The sequence below is a fragment of the Larus michahellis genome, chromosome 14, assembly GCF_964199755.1.
Source record: "Larus michahellis chromosome 14, bLarMic1.1, whole genome shotgun sequence".
Lineage (NCBI taxonomy): Eukaryota > Metazoa > Chordata > Aves > Charadriiformes > Laridae > Larus > Larus michahellis.
In genome coordinates, this window is record NC_133909.1 from 1367052 (window position 1) to 1384715 (window position 17664).

Consider the following 17664-nt stretch of genomic DNA (forward strand, 5'->3'; position numbering starts at 1 on the left):
ATGTTTGAAAGTGGAATGGGGGTAGAGCAGAGGTGGGGTGACTCCTGAGCCCCCTGCGGTGGAAAACTCAGTCATCCCCTTTTGGGACTGTTCGTCTCTGCTCTCAGAATTCCCTGTAAGATCACGCGTTTCCTAAGGAAGGGAAAATAAGTCATAAATCAAATAAAAAGTCCGTGGGTTTTGTGTTTTCCAGGACACAAGCCCAGCCCCCCCAGGTGCTGGTAGTCCCCGAGCCAGGAGGTTTGTTTGAAGCCGGGGCTCTCGGCAGTATTCCTGGGTGCTGCCGTGAGCTCTGGGTGCTGCCTGAGCGCGCTCTGCCTCGGCCTCACAGCGGTAAAAGCAATCGGGGTGGCCAAGAGGACACCTGGAGAGCTGCTGTTTGACTGGAAAGTGTATCCCGGTTCCCAGGATAATACCACTGTTCCCATAACAGTCCATCTGCATCCCTGAAAGCATTTCCAGTTTCTCTTTTCCTCTGGTTCCCATGGGCTTTGCTAAACTTGGGTTCAGAGTGTGTTGATTCCTGGGCTCCCTGTAAGTTTCTAGACTTGATGTCAGAAATGCAGACCAGGGGAAAACGGGCTTTTCCCAAGCGATGTTACCCCCCCGGAGTGGCAGCCAGCCGCTCTCCAGACCTGGCCCACTGCTCCAGCCCAGTGCGACCACAGAGCTGGCCTCATCTGGAGCCAACAGACCAGGCAACGTTAGCTGTGGCTGATTAAAATCTCAACGCTGAAAGGCTTTTCCTCCACGTAACACCAACTTTAGGAAGAATCCAGCCTCTGTAAAAAGCAAAGGAGGGATCATGGTTGAACTGGCCATCCTGCTGCTGGAAACGGTGAGCCTTCTCAAATAGCGTCCAGAATTCGGGGACAAGTGTCTGGGGTTTTTGTCCTAAATCAGAAGTGATTCAAGTGTGTCCAATTTTAAATCCTTTTTGGTTTAGTAGTGATTTCTGAGTGAAGAGTGCAAAGTCCTGTGCTGGTAGATGCCATTGACTGATACCACCGTGTGTCTTTGGGCGAAGTGTCCTGGAAGAGCTGCGCGCTCACGGTCCTTTTGCTGTAATTTCAGGTGCATTAAGATCGGGGACAAGGAGTGTGACTTCAACCCTGCTTTCCGTCTCATCCTCCACACGAAGCTGGCAAACCCCCATTTCCAGCCCGAGCTTCAGGCACAGTGCACCCTCATCAACTTCACCGTCACGCGAGACGGCTTGGAGGACCAGCTGCTCGCCGCAGTGGTCAACATGGAGAGGCCTGACTTGGAAGAGCTCAAGGTCAGTAGCTGGCAGTTTACACTGGGAGCAAGTATAAATAATAATAATAATGTTAATAAATGATAATAACAACAACAACAATAACAATAATAATTATTGTTATTATTATTATCATCATCATCATCATCATTGTCATCATCATTGTAGTTTAAAACAACTAGCATTTCATGTGCAAGGTTGCAGAGATTGCTGAGCTCATCCTAAATTCGGAAGATTTCCCTTGAATGACAAACACTGAGGAATCCTTTTCTTCAGTCTTCTGTTTTCTTGGTATTTTGGGAACACTTAAACTGCTATTTTAAGTCAGTTTTCTTCTCCAAAAATTTGGGTAAGAATCTCTTTCTACTCTTCTTGGAAATGGAAACTGAGATTCTCATTATATCGGGTGTTTCTGGACTTCACAGATTTAATTTTGGAGGTAGGATTAATCTCACTTGATTTTAGGCATTTATGGTATAAGATTCCCACTGTAAATATCGTGAGGCTGGTAATGAAATGTTTCTGTTCTGGTTTTTCCTCCCACTTGTTTGTAACAGGCCAAAATGTTCTCTGTCTCTCTCTTTTTTAATAAGCATGGCTTCAGTTTCAAGATAATTTTTAAAAGAAAATACTTTGTTCTAATGGCACATTTCACAATGTGACGAATATGTATAATACTAAATATTTACTGAGAGTGGGAACAAATTTACTGCACACGTTCAGTCAGGCCAGGCCAGTTTTGTAATAATCTTCTCATTTAATGAGGTTCTCAAGTACGTTAGCTGTGCAGCGTTAATGATGCGTTTAGTTTTAACCAGGCTCATGTGCTAACGAGCCAAAATATGGCATCTAAAATACATAATGAACTGATTTAAGGTGTAAGCCATGGCGTTCTCGCTGGGACCGGGAGAGACCTCGGATCAGCCCCCCCCCAGCCCCGGCACAGCCTCAGCTCTGGGTCACAAACACCTCAAACAGCCCCTTTCCTGCAGGGAATTTCACTCAAGGGGGGCTCTGGGGGGAGCAGCATTAGCAGAGCGGTGTCGGTAGCTGCCGTTAGGTGAAGGACTCTTCACCTGGGCAGCATCGCTGTTAATGGGTGCTGTCACAATAAGAAAGACAAATTCAATGTCATGCGCAGTCACCAAATCCCCAATTAGGCTCTGAAAATTAGTAGCTCGTGGTCAGCAGCGCTTCCCTCCCATGCTGTAACACAGCTGTGTGTTTGAAACCAGTGAAAATGGTGTGAATTAGGGACGGTGTCTTTGGAAGCCCCCGCTCCTTCAGGGCGGGTGGGCCGTGGGAGGAGGAGGTTCGGCACAGGACCAGGGACACGTGTCCCTGGGTGCCGGGGGGATGCGGGGCTGTTGGCTGGCTTCGGAAAGCTCTCAGCAGGTACAGGTCGGTGTGGGACGTAATTTTCTTTCCCATTAAGAAAATTAAAGACCTTTTTTCTCTATATCATCACAGCAAGATAATACCAGAGCCCACTCACTGCCTCCCTCCTCATCTCCATCCCGATATCAGATAGCAAGACAAGACCGGCCGGGTGCTCACGGTGGTGTTCTGCTGGATGGGGAACAGTCAAAAAAATCACTTCCCTGCTGGGGTGAAATCAAAGACTGTTCTCCTTAGCCATGGCGAGGGGCGCTGGGATGGCCGCAGGTGCAGTGACTGCTGCAGCCCCGGGGCTCCCTACCACCTTCTGCCCCTCGTCTAGTTACTGACGTGGAAAAAGCCACAAGGGCAGTTGTCTGATAGCTGGGGGGAGCTCCTTGAAGACACAGATTTGAATCTTTGAGTTCCCCAAAGGAGAGGCCGCTTCTCTAGGTGTGTTTTAATCCGTCCTCTCCACACAACTGTTATTGAGCTCAAAATCTTGTTACGGGCAAAGATGGAGCACACCTTATATGTGGAGCCTAGAATTTGCTGTTAATAACCTAATTAAAATTCATCAAAGAGCTATTATTAATCCAATTAAGATAACACTATCATTTTTAAATGTTTTCTCAACACAGTCCGTTTCTGTAATCTTTTTCTTCATCGATTCCCAGTTATTCATTGTTTCGGTTCCTTCTTACCTTTGAAGCTCTCCCTGGTTGGCAGGACGGCGCTGCTGTTACAACGCGTGTTCAGGGTCTGCGATCACCTTTGCGCTCTGCCGTATCTTGGTTCCAGAGACAGACCAGTCTGCCCAGAACAGCTCCTTGCTCTGACTCTACATTAAAGCCAGGCTAAACAGGCTGAGGCAGCAGCGACCTGGCTGTGAGACGATGCCAGCACAGAGAAGCTGAAACCGCTTTAGGTCAAGGCAAGCAAAGCCAAGTCCTGAGCCCTTCCCTCTCAGGTCAGCACAAACCCTCTGGCCTTTTATTAGTCTCATTTGCAATTTCCTTTTGCAAGGATGGCTGGGGTCCTCGTGCTGGTGGCGCTGCCCGTGGTCCATGCAGCCTTACCAGGGCTGGTTTCAGGTATCTCCCACCTTCACCAGGCTTCACTGTTTGGGCTGAAATGTCTCAAATGGCATTTGCCTCAAATTGATGGTCTGGTTAGTGCTGAGAAGCACCTTAGGAAGAATATTTTGGCAGCTGCGTCCCAAGCTGTAGGTGGATAAGCCGTGAGTTAGGGTCCTGCCTTGCTGATTCAGTAGGAGAAGTCTGTGTGAAAGTCCCTGCACATCTGGGCTGCGATGAACAGTGTTGAGGTTCTTCAGGAAAGAAGGTGCTGTGCAGGAGCGGATTGAAAATGCAGAGATTTTTTTTTTTTCTCTGGTTTGTGATGTTAAAATAATCCAATAAAACCAGCAGCAGGGACGAGGAGAGGAAGGTGGCTGCTGTGGCTGGGCAAGGAAGGGGCTGGCAACGAATCCTGCAAAACCGTCCTGTAGCTTTGGTGAACTTTTATTTTTTTGTGGAACAAAATTTTGAAGGCTCTGAGAGTAACCTGTTTCCCAGAAGTCGCGCTGTTATATATCAACTGTGAAATAACAGATAATGAGCTCCACTGCAGAAATAAGAAATGATGACCTTGCTACTGCTGGAAACGGTAGCACAATAAAGCTGCAACAGATGCCGGCTGTTGCGGGGAGTACAGCATGGCATGCCCTTCTAAGGGTGCGTTATCAGAAAGTGCACAGTGATTACAAGCTGTTGGAGCAAAAACCACACTCATCCTCGTTAGTAACTGCAGGGCTTACAGTCCATGGTCTGGAATAATAGCTTGCAAAATGTCAGTTTTGAAGGCATGGCTGTGCTTGAGTGACAGCAATGCACAAAATTAGTCATGTTAGTGTTCTGTTTCAAGACTTGTAAAATATTTAGCACCGTGGGCAAGCTCCTGTGTGTAATGCCTACAGAACAGGCCTTTAAAAACAGCCATTTCTAGCTGAAATAGCAATAAAAAGCATGCGTCGGTGCACACTGCTGAATACTTGGGTTGACATTAACATGGAACGAGTGTGTGTGCAGCAAGTGTATGAAATTTCAGCCCAAATATTGAAAGATGACTTATTAATGGAAGAGTTAGTTAGTCTGCTTGAGAACCTCTGACAACAGAGCAAACACGGTCAGCTCCCTTATGTACTGTGGGGTTGGAAGAGACATGGGGTCACATTTCCCGTTTCTGGGGCTCTTCCAGACCCTGTCGGTGGGTATGTTTTCCAAAAACTGCCTTTGGAGCATTAAATCACTTGGCTTATGGCACTGAATCTGTTACGTGCCGGTCATCGTGGCCCAGAACGTGTCTCAATTCCACGTGCACCACGTCTGCTACGTCATGGAGCTGGCTATTTTTTGCAGGGCTATAAAACACTCTTCTGCAAGTTACTTGAATTTCTTGGTTGTGTCACTTAAATACAGTCTGAAGATTTAAAACTGTGTGTCACACAGTAGTGTTTTACGTACCAGGGCATTAGCGATTGACTTCATTTATGTAGAGAATAGTCACCAGGCTTTTATCTTAGCAGCATCCAAATCAGATGCTCAGCTTTCCCACAGGATGTTTTCTGTGATGACGCTAAAAATAGGCCTTCACAGTAGGACCGTGTAGCGGAATAACACAATATACCTGAAATCCAGGAAAGATGCCATTTCCCCGAGCAAACACACAGAATAGGGCAATCACATTTCACGGGAGAAAGCCTATTCTGGAGGATCAGTTCAAAAAGGAGGCAGATGAGCCTCTTTGTTTCCACCATGAACAGCGTCAATGACTGGTATTTCTGCAGAAGAGAGGGAAATGGAACAAGTGTCTGGGGAGAAGGAGGGGGCATTTCACAGAAACTGGGAGAATTTGCACTGTAATTCAGGAGATCTACCCTTGAGGCAAGGTGGCTGTTACTGGCCTGTATCTGCTTGGCTGTCTTTGTGCTGAGTTTGCAAATCCTTTGCCAGGAGGACTTTGTCTTTGCAGGTGCAGCTCCCAGCACAGTAAGCCACTGGTCCCAGTGACGCCTCGAGGCCAAGCGGCAGCAGCAGTCAAGCGAGGCTGTGACTTTGCCCTCCAGGCTGTGACTTTGCCCTCCGTTCTGATCCCGAGACACGTTGTGCTCATCTCTGGAGCCAAGGGACCTTGCTGTTGTGTTTGCCATCAGGTTTCATCCCCGTGGTCCTTATTGCTGGTGTGACTGGTGGTGGTGTGTAGTGGCAAGTGCAGAGGTTCACCAAGAGCCGGGACAATCCAGGCTGACTTGAGCCCGATAAATCGATACTTGTAAGCCGGAGATGCAGGATGCTTCAGGTGGGGGATGAAGGTCTTTTCCCTCTGATTCACTTCCAGTATTTTAATACAGTCCTAGTGAAAGGGCTCAGTTCTCCTGGTGCTTTCTGTGCTGTTCAAGGTTTCTGTGAGTTGGTGGTTTGTTGGATACGGACTGATCCCCAAAGCTCTGCCCACCCCCTGGAGTCGCAGAGAGCAGGACTAAGCAACATTGGACTATGGCAATTGTCGCTTAGAAGCCTGTTTCCATGCGAAGGTGGTTAGTCCTTACTTTACCGCGTGTTTTGTGACTAAAACTTTCTGAATTTATTATTTTCAGTCAAGTCTTACAAAGCAACAAAATGGATTCAAAATCACCTTGAAAACGTTAGAGGACAACTTGCTCTCTCGGCTGTCGTCAGCATCTGGGAACTTCCTGGGAGACACGGTGTTGGTGGAGAACTTGGAGATCACCAAACAGACGGCTGCAGAAATCGAAGAGAAGGTACAAAGAGAGTGGTAGCCTAGAGAACAGCATGTGTGTTGATGTTATCTTTAAGGATTTCTGGGTGGAATGTAACTTCTTTACTCTGCCCATCTCTGCCCCTTCTGCTGAGTAGAGAATAGAAAGTGGTATAAATCGAAGTGCTCTCCATTCTGGGCAGCTTCGGGCTATTTAGTTCTTTGGAGCGTTTGTATGTTAAATTGTCTATTTAAGACCAAGAGAAAACATCAGTGCCTGATGTAAGAACAATAAAATTTACACACTGTATCAAGGCGCCTTTAAACTGTTCCAACGTAATCCTGAATATATCACACTTCCTCAATTAAGCTGGATTTTAGTACTGGCCGGGGACTGGAAGTTGTTGAGTTTGCGATCTCGAGTAAATCTGCAAGAACTTGGGTATTTCATTCCTTAGAGTATAAATCAGTGTTTGTATTAGCTGTGCAGTGTCAGCATTGCCACCTGCGGAGTTCACCTCGCTGGCTACGTGGGCTTGCTTAAATGCACAGTGGCTTCCCCTGCCACGGAGGGAACTTGAGACGTGTGGTTATCATGCCAGGGTTGCAACAGGGCTCCCGTAGGGCCATTCTCAGCTGCTTTGATCTGCAGCCTTCCCACCTTCACAGCCCACGCTTGTCCTCCTCCGGCCCACTGGCCCGCGCTGCCTGGATCAGGTACCCACGTGCTGGGCTGGGGCTGGAGCTGCCTCTCGCCTCCCAGCACTGTAACCCCAGCGACCAGGGAACTAAGAGATCCTCCTCATTAAAAATTGGGATTATTTCTGCTAGCTGTTCATGGTGCATCAGATGCGTTCAGCTCCCTAAGGAGGGCTCGTTTGAACCCCCAGAGGGGATGTTGAAGGGCTGCTTTGACCTGGCAAACTTGGCACCTCCCTCTTGAAGTAGGTGTTCCTGAAGTGCTTCGATTTCTAAACAGGTTGTGGTTCTAAAGCTGGTGACTGCCAGCTCTGTGGCAACAGGGATGAATTTTGGGGTTTGCACCTGGTTTTTATGCGTTTGGTACCCACAAGCTGTCTCAGGGCCCCGTTAGAGGTCCTCTTCTCAAGTCAACCCTTACTCTGTTCTTGGTCTGTCTACCCAAAGAAGAATGTTCAGCCAATATTTTCCTTCCTATGGAATTCCTGCCTGCTCTCTTTATGGAAAACAACTGTCTTCCCCGCCTCTGGCTTTTATCTTACTAGATTTATTAATTGTTGGGGATGGGATATCTAAAAGCTGGTTGCCTAAGTCTAAGGTAGACTGTGGGCTCCCTTTACAGTCAGTGGAGAGACATGGGTGCTGCCAGAAGCAGGACCCATCTGATGTAGACGGGGGATTCACGGCCCCTGCAGGTGCTTGTTTCTGCAGTAGACGTTGAAGCTGCTCTTTGGGGGACTCAGAGTTCATCGTTGCTCCCAGGGGTGTGCAAACAGGTGAATCCCACACATCCCAACACGTGTTGGTTGCACGCAGCAGGTTAAGGCCCAGTCTGTGCTTCGTTGGAAAGGTTTGATGTGCCCCAGCCAGATGTGCTCACACCAGCTTGGCAGCATGTGGCTGCATTGCAAAACACTGATCGTAGCCAGAGCCTCAAATAATCCCCGAGAGGCTCGAGGATGTCGCTTCATGCTGCTGAAGCTGAATGAAAGAATGAGCAGGACTGAGACGATAATGGGGTAATGAATCTGCCAGAAGGATTTTCACCATGTCCATCACAGCAGCTATGCAGGCACCTGGCCAGCAAGGTAGGGGTGTGTTAAACGTTGGTGAGGAAAGGCAGCAATAGCCGTTATAAATGAGCAGTTTTCAGCCTTAGGGGAAGCTGCCTCGAGAGCAGTGCTAAGTCTGTTCGGCCCTGTGTTATTAATGACCTGCACGGGAGGGGGGCAATTAGCAGGAGAAACTCATTGATGAGAAAAAACAATTCTAGTTAGTGAAGAGCAGGGATCCTGGTGAGAAGCCTGGAGGGGGCTCAGCAAAACAGAGGATTGGGCGACAGGGTGGTAAATGCAGCTAAATGGAGAATATGCCAGAGGAAGGGGGATGCTGGGAGCGGGTGGCCCGAGTCTGGCACCGTGGGCAGAGGGCAGAGGCTGGTCCCCGCAGTGGTCGCATGTGGGTTGCCCAGTGCTTGGCCTGACGTCTTTGTGGCAGATGCAGGTGATTCTGCCCCTCTGCTCCGCTCTGGGGAGACCCCTCCTGCAGCGCTGCCTCCAGCTCTGGGGTCCCCAACAGCAGAAGGACACGGAGCTGTTGGAGCGGGGTCAGAGGAGGCCACGGAGATGCTGGGAGGGCTGGAGCCCCTCTGCTGTGAGGACAGGCTGAGAGAGCTGGGGGGGTTCAGCCTGGAGAAGAGAAGGCTCCGGGGAGACCTTCGAGCCCCTTCCAGTCCCTGAAGGGGCTCCAGGAAGCTGGGGAGGGAGTTTTTACAAGGGCAGGTAGTGATAGGATGAGGGGGAACAGTTTTAAACTGGAAGTGGGAAGATTTAGATTAGATACGCGGAAGAAGTTTTTCACTGTGAGGGCGGTGAGCCCCTGGCCCAGGTTGCCCAGAGAAGCTGTGGCTGCCCCATCCCTGGAGGGGTTCAAGGCCAGGTTGGATGGGGCTTGGAGCAACCTGGTCTCGTGGGAGGTGTCCCTGCCCAGGGCAGGGGGTTGGAACTAGGTGATCTTTAAGGTCCCTTCCAACCCGAACCATTCTGTGATTCTACGTCAGCCCTCCCCTGGGCTCGATTCACAAAGATGTTTTCACCATAACTTTGTTCTCTGTGTTCCTCCCAGGTGCAGGAGTCTAAAGTGACAGAAACCAAAATTAACGAGGCCAGAGAGCACTACAGGCCCGCTGCCGCGCGGGCCTCTCTGCTGTACTTCACCATGAACGACCTCCATGCCATCCATCCCATGTACCAGTTCTCTCTGAAGGTATTGTCCCTGTGAGCTGTGGGAGACAGTGCCGCTGCGTCTCTCTTACCGAGGTTCAAAGTCATCCTCTTGGGCCTCTTGGGGATATTTGAACTCCCAGACAAAAAGATGATCTGACCTAAACCATTCTGCTGATCTGTTTTTATGGACAAGTTTCTGGTTATTTATTGCTTTATATGGCTACTTAATATATATTACTCTTAAGTAACGTTGCGATAGTGTTTAGTGCACATTGGGAAAGATTTGTCCCAAACCCGCTGCAGACGCTGAGCAGAGCACGCTCATCGCTGCCCTCGGTGGAAGGAGCAGAGCTTCAGCGGCACCTGCAGAGACCCAGGGAGGGGAGGTCGGGATGCCAGAAGAAAAGGTCCCTCCATGTCAAGTACTGAGTGTGGGCCAGGGGCCCTGCTCGGCTCTGAATTTGCCAGTCCAGCCCACCACAGGTGGCCAGATTGGGATCAGGTTAGATGAGCCTTAATTAGCTTTTCCTTCGTTTTCTTGCTTTCTTTCTAAGCAGATGAAGTCTGGTGGAAAGCCATGGTCTGACTTAGCGATGCATTAACATCCTTTATCACTAAAAATCCAGGAAGTTTCTTTGCAAAGCAGAACCTTACAAGCCATTTCTTTCTTCCGTCTTCACAAATGGCCTGGCAGAACAAGATGAGCAATGGATTTAAAAAATATCATATGGGGGAAAAGCCAACAAAGTACTTTTTTCTGTGTATTTCATATATTTATGCAGAGATTTGGCACAGCATTTGGAGTCACTTGCTTGGTCAGTTAATCTTTTCTTTATATTTACATCGGTTCTGTATCTGAGATGTCATCCGAGTCATGATGCCTGTGCAGATATTTTGTAAGCTAACAGGAACTGCCGCAGCCCTTAACAATTATCCCAGACCTTGACACTGAAGCAGTCCTGACTCCCCAAACAGCACAGGATTAAAACATCCCATCAGTCTCTAAACACAGTCCTGTCCCACTGAGACCACATCACCAGGGATTTATTGCCACCTTCTGAACAAAAGGCAAGTCATTCCTTCTTCCATCTCTACAGTGCAGGACGGGTCCCAAGAGCTGGGCTTTCAGGAGCTTGGATGCTTCTGACGTTACAGTTCCAAAAGCCTTTCAGGTAGTCAGCTGTGTGGTGTGAAGTCTAACTTCGGGTTGGTGTCTGTGCATGGTGGGTGTGCAGGAATAAGTAGCACGTGCGTGACTTGAATGTTCACCACCTTTTGGTATGGACCCGCACCCACGCTTATCTGCAGTCCGGAGGAATCATCTGAAGGGCTGTGTCTTTGCGCTTCACACGCTGTCTTTTGCCATCAGACGGACAAGCAAGATTACAGCCTAAAATGTCCTGTAGCTGGCAGTCTCAGCTGCAGGCATGCTCATGAGGGCGGTATGAACACCCCAATGGGGCCCATGCTGGGAGAGAGACCACTTCTTGCCCTGTGCTCCTAAAATAAATGTATAAGAGACACAGCCAAAGGGTCTGTGCTCCAAAGGCCTTGCTACTTTTCTGTCTTGTCTAAATAGACTACCCTTCCCTGCGTAGCAAGTGTGGCTCTGTAGTACACGGACATGGTACATAGAGAACTAGGAATGATGTCCCTCCTTTGGAGAGCATTCCCACCTGGAGCTGTTCTCCCCAGAACACCTGTAGAACATTTCCAACATGGCAGGTTGATTTCAATGTAATTATTACTGCTCATAGTGATGGGGCTGCACCGTCCCACTTACCATGTGGCAGCAGAGCCCAGTGGGAAGCCAGTAGCTTTTGTGGGAATGAGAGTATGGCCAGGTTTTCCAAGTTTCTTGACTGTCTTTGATATACCACTGCTTCTCTTTATGGCAGGTGTCAACAGACTGAGACGACGGAGGAGCTAGATCTTTAGAATTAAATATACGACCAGTGGTGACTTCATAGTTCATGTCTTTGCTTGACGTTTGGGCATCACTTAATCAGTTGCTTTCTATTCCTTCACTGGTAGGAAGTGGGGTTTCGTTCAAGCCATCCCCTCTATCTTTGAAGCCACTTGGAAGCAGGGTCCCCTCTTTCTCTGCTCTACACGTGCTGCCCAAGACACTGGGGAAGTCTTGGTGCCCGAGCAGCTTCTGAGAACCTGCTGCAGTAAAATGAGTCCCTTGCCTTGGCACAATAGGTCTGACCAGTAGAAACCCAAGGGCCTTTTAGGGTATTTATTGAAGAGTTCCGGACTTAATGTTTTAATAAATGGAAGACCTTTTTTTGTCACAGGAGAAAGGTATTTCAGGGGATAGAGGGTTAAATGAGATGGCATCCTGGTCTAGGACTTCTTCCAAATGACTTCTTACCTTGACAAGTGACCTGGAAAAAGTAATTGAGAATATAATATTTTGAGCCTCATCCACAAAAAAGCTTTTATTTTTTGATATCTACAACTCATGTATTGAAATAAGTTTACCAGGAAAATGTAGAGAATGTCTTTTGTTGCAAGGGTGCCCTTTGAAAGATTCGTTCCTTACATACATAATAGACACAGGAGTTTCTGAGGTTTCACCTTTAATCTTCATCTTCTGTATTTTGTTTGTTTTATGTTTTCCAGTTAACATTAGCAATGTGTATAAATACATAGAAAATTATTGGATGAAATGTTTTTATCGAATAAATTTTGATGACAGATCATAAAACATTGTGTAAAGATGCACAGAGATGTTTTTAAAATACACACAGCTAGAAGCTCCGGTATATATTAGAGCACACAAGATTTGTATGCTACTCCGCAGCATGTTTTAACACAATTTAAAGTAATGTTAAGCAGGAAAATGCATTCTGCAATTATTTAATAATGCAGTAGGTATCAATGGCACTTTAATTTGTTGAGGCATCGTTTTTTTTCTTTTGTAGAACCCTAAAGATAATGCTGCCAACACAGTGGTGCCTCATCCAGTTGGTGCTATCAATTTGTATTGGCCTGGTTATTTCCTATTAGCTGGGCACGGTGCATGAAGCCTTTGCATTGCTAATCAGAACTTAGGCTTTTTTTTTCTTTTTCTTTTTCCACTTGCATTTGATAATTTGCTAATGAGTTTTCTTTGGGCGGCTCTGAAAGTTTTTTGTCTTTTCTCATTTAGATCAGAAATGTTGTTACAAGACTCCTTACTGTCTTATGTAAGAGTGCCATTGTCGATGCAGGCACCCATCCCCGAGGGGACTTTACGGACTGGTTAATCCCACTTCCACAAGATGAAGTCCTACCTGCCCTTCTCGTGTAGTCCTTTGCTGAATCCAGACAGTAAAGTACTCATGGGACTCCGCTCTGGGGAGAGCCCCCTGCAGTGCTACCTCCAGCTCTGGGGTCCCCAACAGCAGAAGGACACGGAGCTGTTGGAGCGGGGTCAGAGGAGGCCATGGAGATGCTGGGAGGGCTGGAGCCCCTCTGCTGTGAGGACAGGCTGAGAGAGCTGGGGGGGTTCAGCCTGGAGAAGAGAAGGCTCCGGGGAGACCTTATTGCAGCCTTCCAGTACCTGAAGGGGGCCTGCAGGAAAGCTGGGGAGGGAGTTTTTACAAAGACGTGTAGTGATAGGACGAGGGGTTATGGCTTCAGGCTGGAAGAGGGGAGATTTAGATGAGATCTGAGGAAGAAATTGTTTGCTGTGAGGGTGGTGAGCCCCTGGCCCAGGTTGCCCAGAGAAGCTGTGGCTGCCCCATCCCTGGAGGGGTTCAAGGCCAGGTTGGACGGGGCTTGGAGCAACCTGGGCTGGTGGGAGGTGTCCCTGCCCAGGGCAGGGGGTTGGAACTAGGTGATCTTTAAGGTCCCTTCCAACCCAAACCGTTCTATGATTCTATGACTTTTTTTTTGTATTTAGGGGAATTGTTGAAATACTTGTGAAATGGGAGCTCTGCTTTCCTCTGGGAACACCACTATCTTGTGGCTCAGCATTGGCAGAGGAAGCAGACTCTGTAATCCCTGTGGGAGAACATGGTCAGAGAAAGGTTTCCTGTATCCGCTGTGTCTTAATTCAGTCAGCCTGTCTCTACGCTACTTTCTCAAGCCCAAGAGCGCGATGTCACAGGGAATGTCATTAAGGACCTGGGGGTTCTAATTGACAAGCGGCTGAATATGAGGCAGCAGTGTGCCCAGGTGGCCAAGAAGGCCAATGGCATCCTGGCTGGTATTAGAAATAGTGTGAGCAGCAGAAGTAGGGAGGTGATGGTCCCCCTGTACTCAACACCTTGAGTATTGTGTCCAGTTTTGGGCATCTCAATACGAGACAGATATTGAGGTGCTGGAGCGAGGGCAGAGGAGGGCAACAAAGCTGGTGAAGGGCCTGGAGAATAAATCTCATGAGGAGTGATTGAAGGAGCTGGGACTGTTTAGTTTGAGGAAGAGGAGGCTGAGGGGAGACCTCATCTTGAATGGACATTGTAGAGAGGTTGGGGCTGGTCTCTTCTCACCGGTAATTGGCGATAGAACAAGAGGGAATGGCTTTAAGCTGCAGCAGGGTAGGTTTAGACTGAACATTAGGAAAAAATTCTTCCCAGAAAGAGTGGTCAGACACTGGAATAAGCTGCCCAGGGAGGTGGTGGAGTCTCCATCCCTGAATGTGTTCAGGAGTCGTTTAGATGTGGTGTTGGGGGATATGATGTAGGGGAGAACTTTGTAGAGTGGGGTTGAGGGTTGGACTCGATGATCCCAAGGGTTTTTTCCAACCTAAATGATTCTATGATTATTCCCTGGCTGTCTGTTCCTGAAAAAGCAGCTAAAGACAGACAGAGGGTCTGGTCTCTCTCTCATGTTCCCCTGCCTCCTGGAGCTGGTGGGCCACACTGCTGGGCAGGTGAGGATGCTTTGGTTGTGGTTCTAGAGATAAAGTGTCTGAGTTGGCTTCACTTACTGCAACACTTCAGGTGATAGCCAGGAGCGTGCAAAGAGCATCTAGAAACCACTGGTGTCCTTCTGTGTCTCCCCACCCAGGCGTTCAGCATCGTGTTTCAGAAAGCCATCGAGAGGGCAGCTCCAGAGGAGAGCCTGGCAGCACGGGTGCTGAACCTCATCGACAGCATCACCTTCTCCGTCTTCCAGTACACAAGCCGGGGGCTGTTCGAGTGTGATAAATTGACCTACACCGCTCAGGTTACCTTCCAGGTAAACGTCACCATTTCGTGCAATTTGTATGCGATGATTTATTTTACAGGCAAAGATATTGGCATGCAGAGAAAGCTCAAACTGGCACAGCTGTGGCCTTCAGCATCAGAGCAGCAAATACAAGGGCTGGGGAACTGATTTTCTTCTCTTCCTCTCTTGCTGATAACAGTCACAGATGCTGTGTTTGATTTGCATTATGCTGACAAATGGTTGTTTGAGAGAGTAATACCTGCTTGCAGGACCTGAAAAAAAAAAGGGCAAAGCAAGCTGGTCCTGAAGGGTTATTGGTTTTGTCCAAAAGAACCGCGTGCTATATCGCTGCTGTCTTTGTCTAGTATGTTAGTGTAAATTTTGATCTACAGTCTGAGCAAGGAGACCTTTGTATATCCCTATGCTGAAATCACAGTCAATCAATAAACAGTGCTTGGCATGATGTTGCAAAGTTGTTATTAAGCTTGTGCAGTGAATGACTGTGTAAATGCCCTGCCATGTAGAATGCAGACATGAACCAAGTTTGAACTGCTCAAAGTGTGCTCTAGTCAACCTTGATCCAGTGATTGCCACAATTTTTTATTAATTCTACATAAGAAAATACTATATGTAAAAAGACAAGTTACTATATATATGTGTACATACACATATATACACACACACCTACCCTAGAGCAGGGCAGGTTTAGATTAGACATCAGGAAGAAGTTGTTTCCACTGAGGGTGGTGAGACACTGGCCCAGGTTGCCCAGAGAGGTGGTGGAGGCCCCATCCCTGGAGACATTCAAGGCCAGGCTGGATGAGGCTCTGAGCAACCTGATCCAGTTGAAGATGTCCCTGCTGACTGCAGGGGGTTGGACTAGATGGCCTTGAGAGGTCCCTTCCAACCCAACACATTCTATGATTCTATGATATATATACATATATTAAAAAATGGACTTAAACAATACATTTAGTTAATAAATTGTCTGTGTGTAAAAAGTCAGCTGGTATTTTGCAGCCTGAATTCTGACCTAAAGGGTACCTAAATTTTCTAGTATATGTCTCTAAATAACGTGTTTAAGTAGCACACATTGTGCTTGTAATGACATTAAGCATTAAAAATGGGTCACTTTAAGGAAAACCAGCACCCCCAATTTCAGTGTGTGGAGGTGGTTGGGTGATGAGGCACAGGATTCTCCTACAGGAAAAAGCAGTTGGCTCTGGAACTGAGCACCTCATTCCCGTCCCCGGGGGAAGAGATGCCAGGCACACTTCAGCTGCCATTGCCCAGCAGGCCATAATGAGATGCAGTCTAGGATCTGTGACAAGGAATTAACAAACCCGCCACTCCAGCACTGCGCTTTTTCCACCTGGAATTGAAGTTCAGGTTTTTGGAGTTTGTCTCTGAGATTTCAGAAGTCTGGCTGGGCACTTGGAGCAGTGGCTCCAGCTGGGCTCCTGAGCGCCTTCGGCTTTCCAGAGTTACCTGGAACGTTGCTCTGGCAGTCTTGCTCCATGTGTTCCTGAAAGCCAGCATAGGTGGTAAAAACATCAGTAGCAGCTGAATGGCCCAGGTGCTCTCCAGTGTTTGAGGCCTCAGGGACCTGCTTATTCTCTTGGTGACTTACCGCGAGTTTTTTGTGGTTTGTTTTTTTTTTTTCATTTTGTTTTGTTTTGGTTTGTTTGTTTTAAACATTCTCCACTGACCTTCAAAATGGAGCAAGACAGTGAGAGATGGACAGGACCCTGGTAGCATGCCCTGGGGATGCATGCTCTGGCTCCTTTCCAGAAAGTTACCTCTTCTTTAGCTGCAGATGTGAAGCTCGGGGACCTGCAGCACATCCCTCAGCCTGGGGCTCTGCTGGCAGGGACTTCTCCTCAGGGTGCTATCCGTGAACCTGGATCACAGCCCTTGCTACATGCTTTATCCCAACTTTGGTCCTCTTATGTTGGCAATCTCCATACTTGTTCCTGGTCCTTTTCTGGGGAGACGCAGAGCACCTCCATGGTATGTTTCATCACACCCCTCCAACATGGCACGCTCTGTACTCTTTAGCCACACTTTTGGGAGCTACGTGAGTTGAATAATTAATCTGCTAGAGTATGTTGCCGCTCTGTGTCCTGGTTGCTCAAGGATATCTTGTTTGGTTGAAATTACAGATACTTCTGATGAGTAAAGAAATCAACGCAGTAGAACTGGATTTCCTACTGAGATACCCAGCACAGACCAGAGTCACGAGCCCTGTGGACTTCCTGTCTGATCACTCCTGGGGAGGAATCAAGGTACTTGTTTCACCTGAGCGGGTGTGAAATCAGCATCCCTTATCTCCTCTAAAGGCCTTTCAGCAGCCTTCAGGTTGGTCCTTATGGCCTTTGATGCACAAAGTACTGTCCATACATGAGAAATGGCATGAAAATGTCAGAGAAATGGAGTTCTTTAAGTAAAAGACCAACCTTGTGGGCTCCTTGTGACTGTACCTCTGATGATCTGTGTGTTCCGGAGAAGGTGACATTTTCCCTCTGAGATTGAGGCGTCTCTCCCTGTAAGACAGGAATGAGAATTTCCTCTGGTTTTTGTGGTTATGGGTTCTAAGGGACATGGAGATCTTCCCTGTGTTTGGGAGGAGGGGAGGGAGGAGGGAGCAGTGAGGACGGGGCCTCTGCCTCATTCTGTGCACGCACACGACCTAGCTCGTGTTGAAAATGTCACAATCACATTTTCAGCCATAAAATAAGCTTGGAACTTCTCGCTAAGACCAGCCCTGTTCATCCTCTAAAAGGCATATTTCCATAATAATGGAGGAATTAAAAAAAAAAAATCTACACCCTTTATTTAATCATCTTTTGTTCAGTGGTGGCGTTTTGCTGTTCAGACAGCAGCAGTTTTATTTTTGTTTCTCCTTTGAAGACAAATTAAAGGGACATTTCAGGTCAACGCACATAATCAGGGGAACTCATCCATCAAGCCCATGAAATACATGCTTTGCAACAGCAGATTTTGTCTTTGAGCTCTGCAGTCTGTATAGATTGGAGATGTATGTACATATTATTGCTTGAAATCTCAGGCTTTCTCAACCCTGCTGGGTCCCTGCCTTTGTTCAGCGTGGGGATATACAGGGTGAAAGGTGCATTTCAGTTCCTCTGGAGTCCTTCTGGGTTGGCGTCTCACTGCTTGGGAGAG

General features: G+C 47.8%; 1 protein-coding gene across 4 annotated transcripts in view; it reads left to right on the plus strand.

The window, feature by feature from the left end:
- Positions 1–17664, plus strand: part of DNAH9 (dynein axonemal heavy chain 9) — a 224800-nt gene that overhangs the window by 134441 nt on the left and 72695 nt on the right. For all 4 annotated transcript variants that reach the window (XM_074607552.1, XM_074607550.1, XM_074607553.1 and 1 more), the window contains 5 exons: positions 1075–1279; positions 6294–6458; positions 9239–9379; positions 14341–14511; positions 16644–16766. In XM_074607552.1, coding sequence (XP_074463653.1) covers positions 1075–1279; positions 6294–6458; positions 9239–9379; positions 14341–14511; positions 16644–16766 — 805 coding nt within the window. The remainder of the gene's footprint in view (positions 1–1074; positions 1280–6293; positions 6459–9238; positions 9380–14340; positions 14512–16643; positions 16767–17664) is intronic.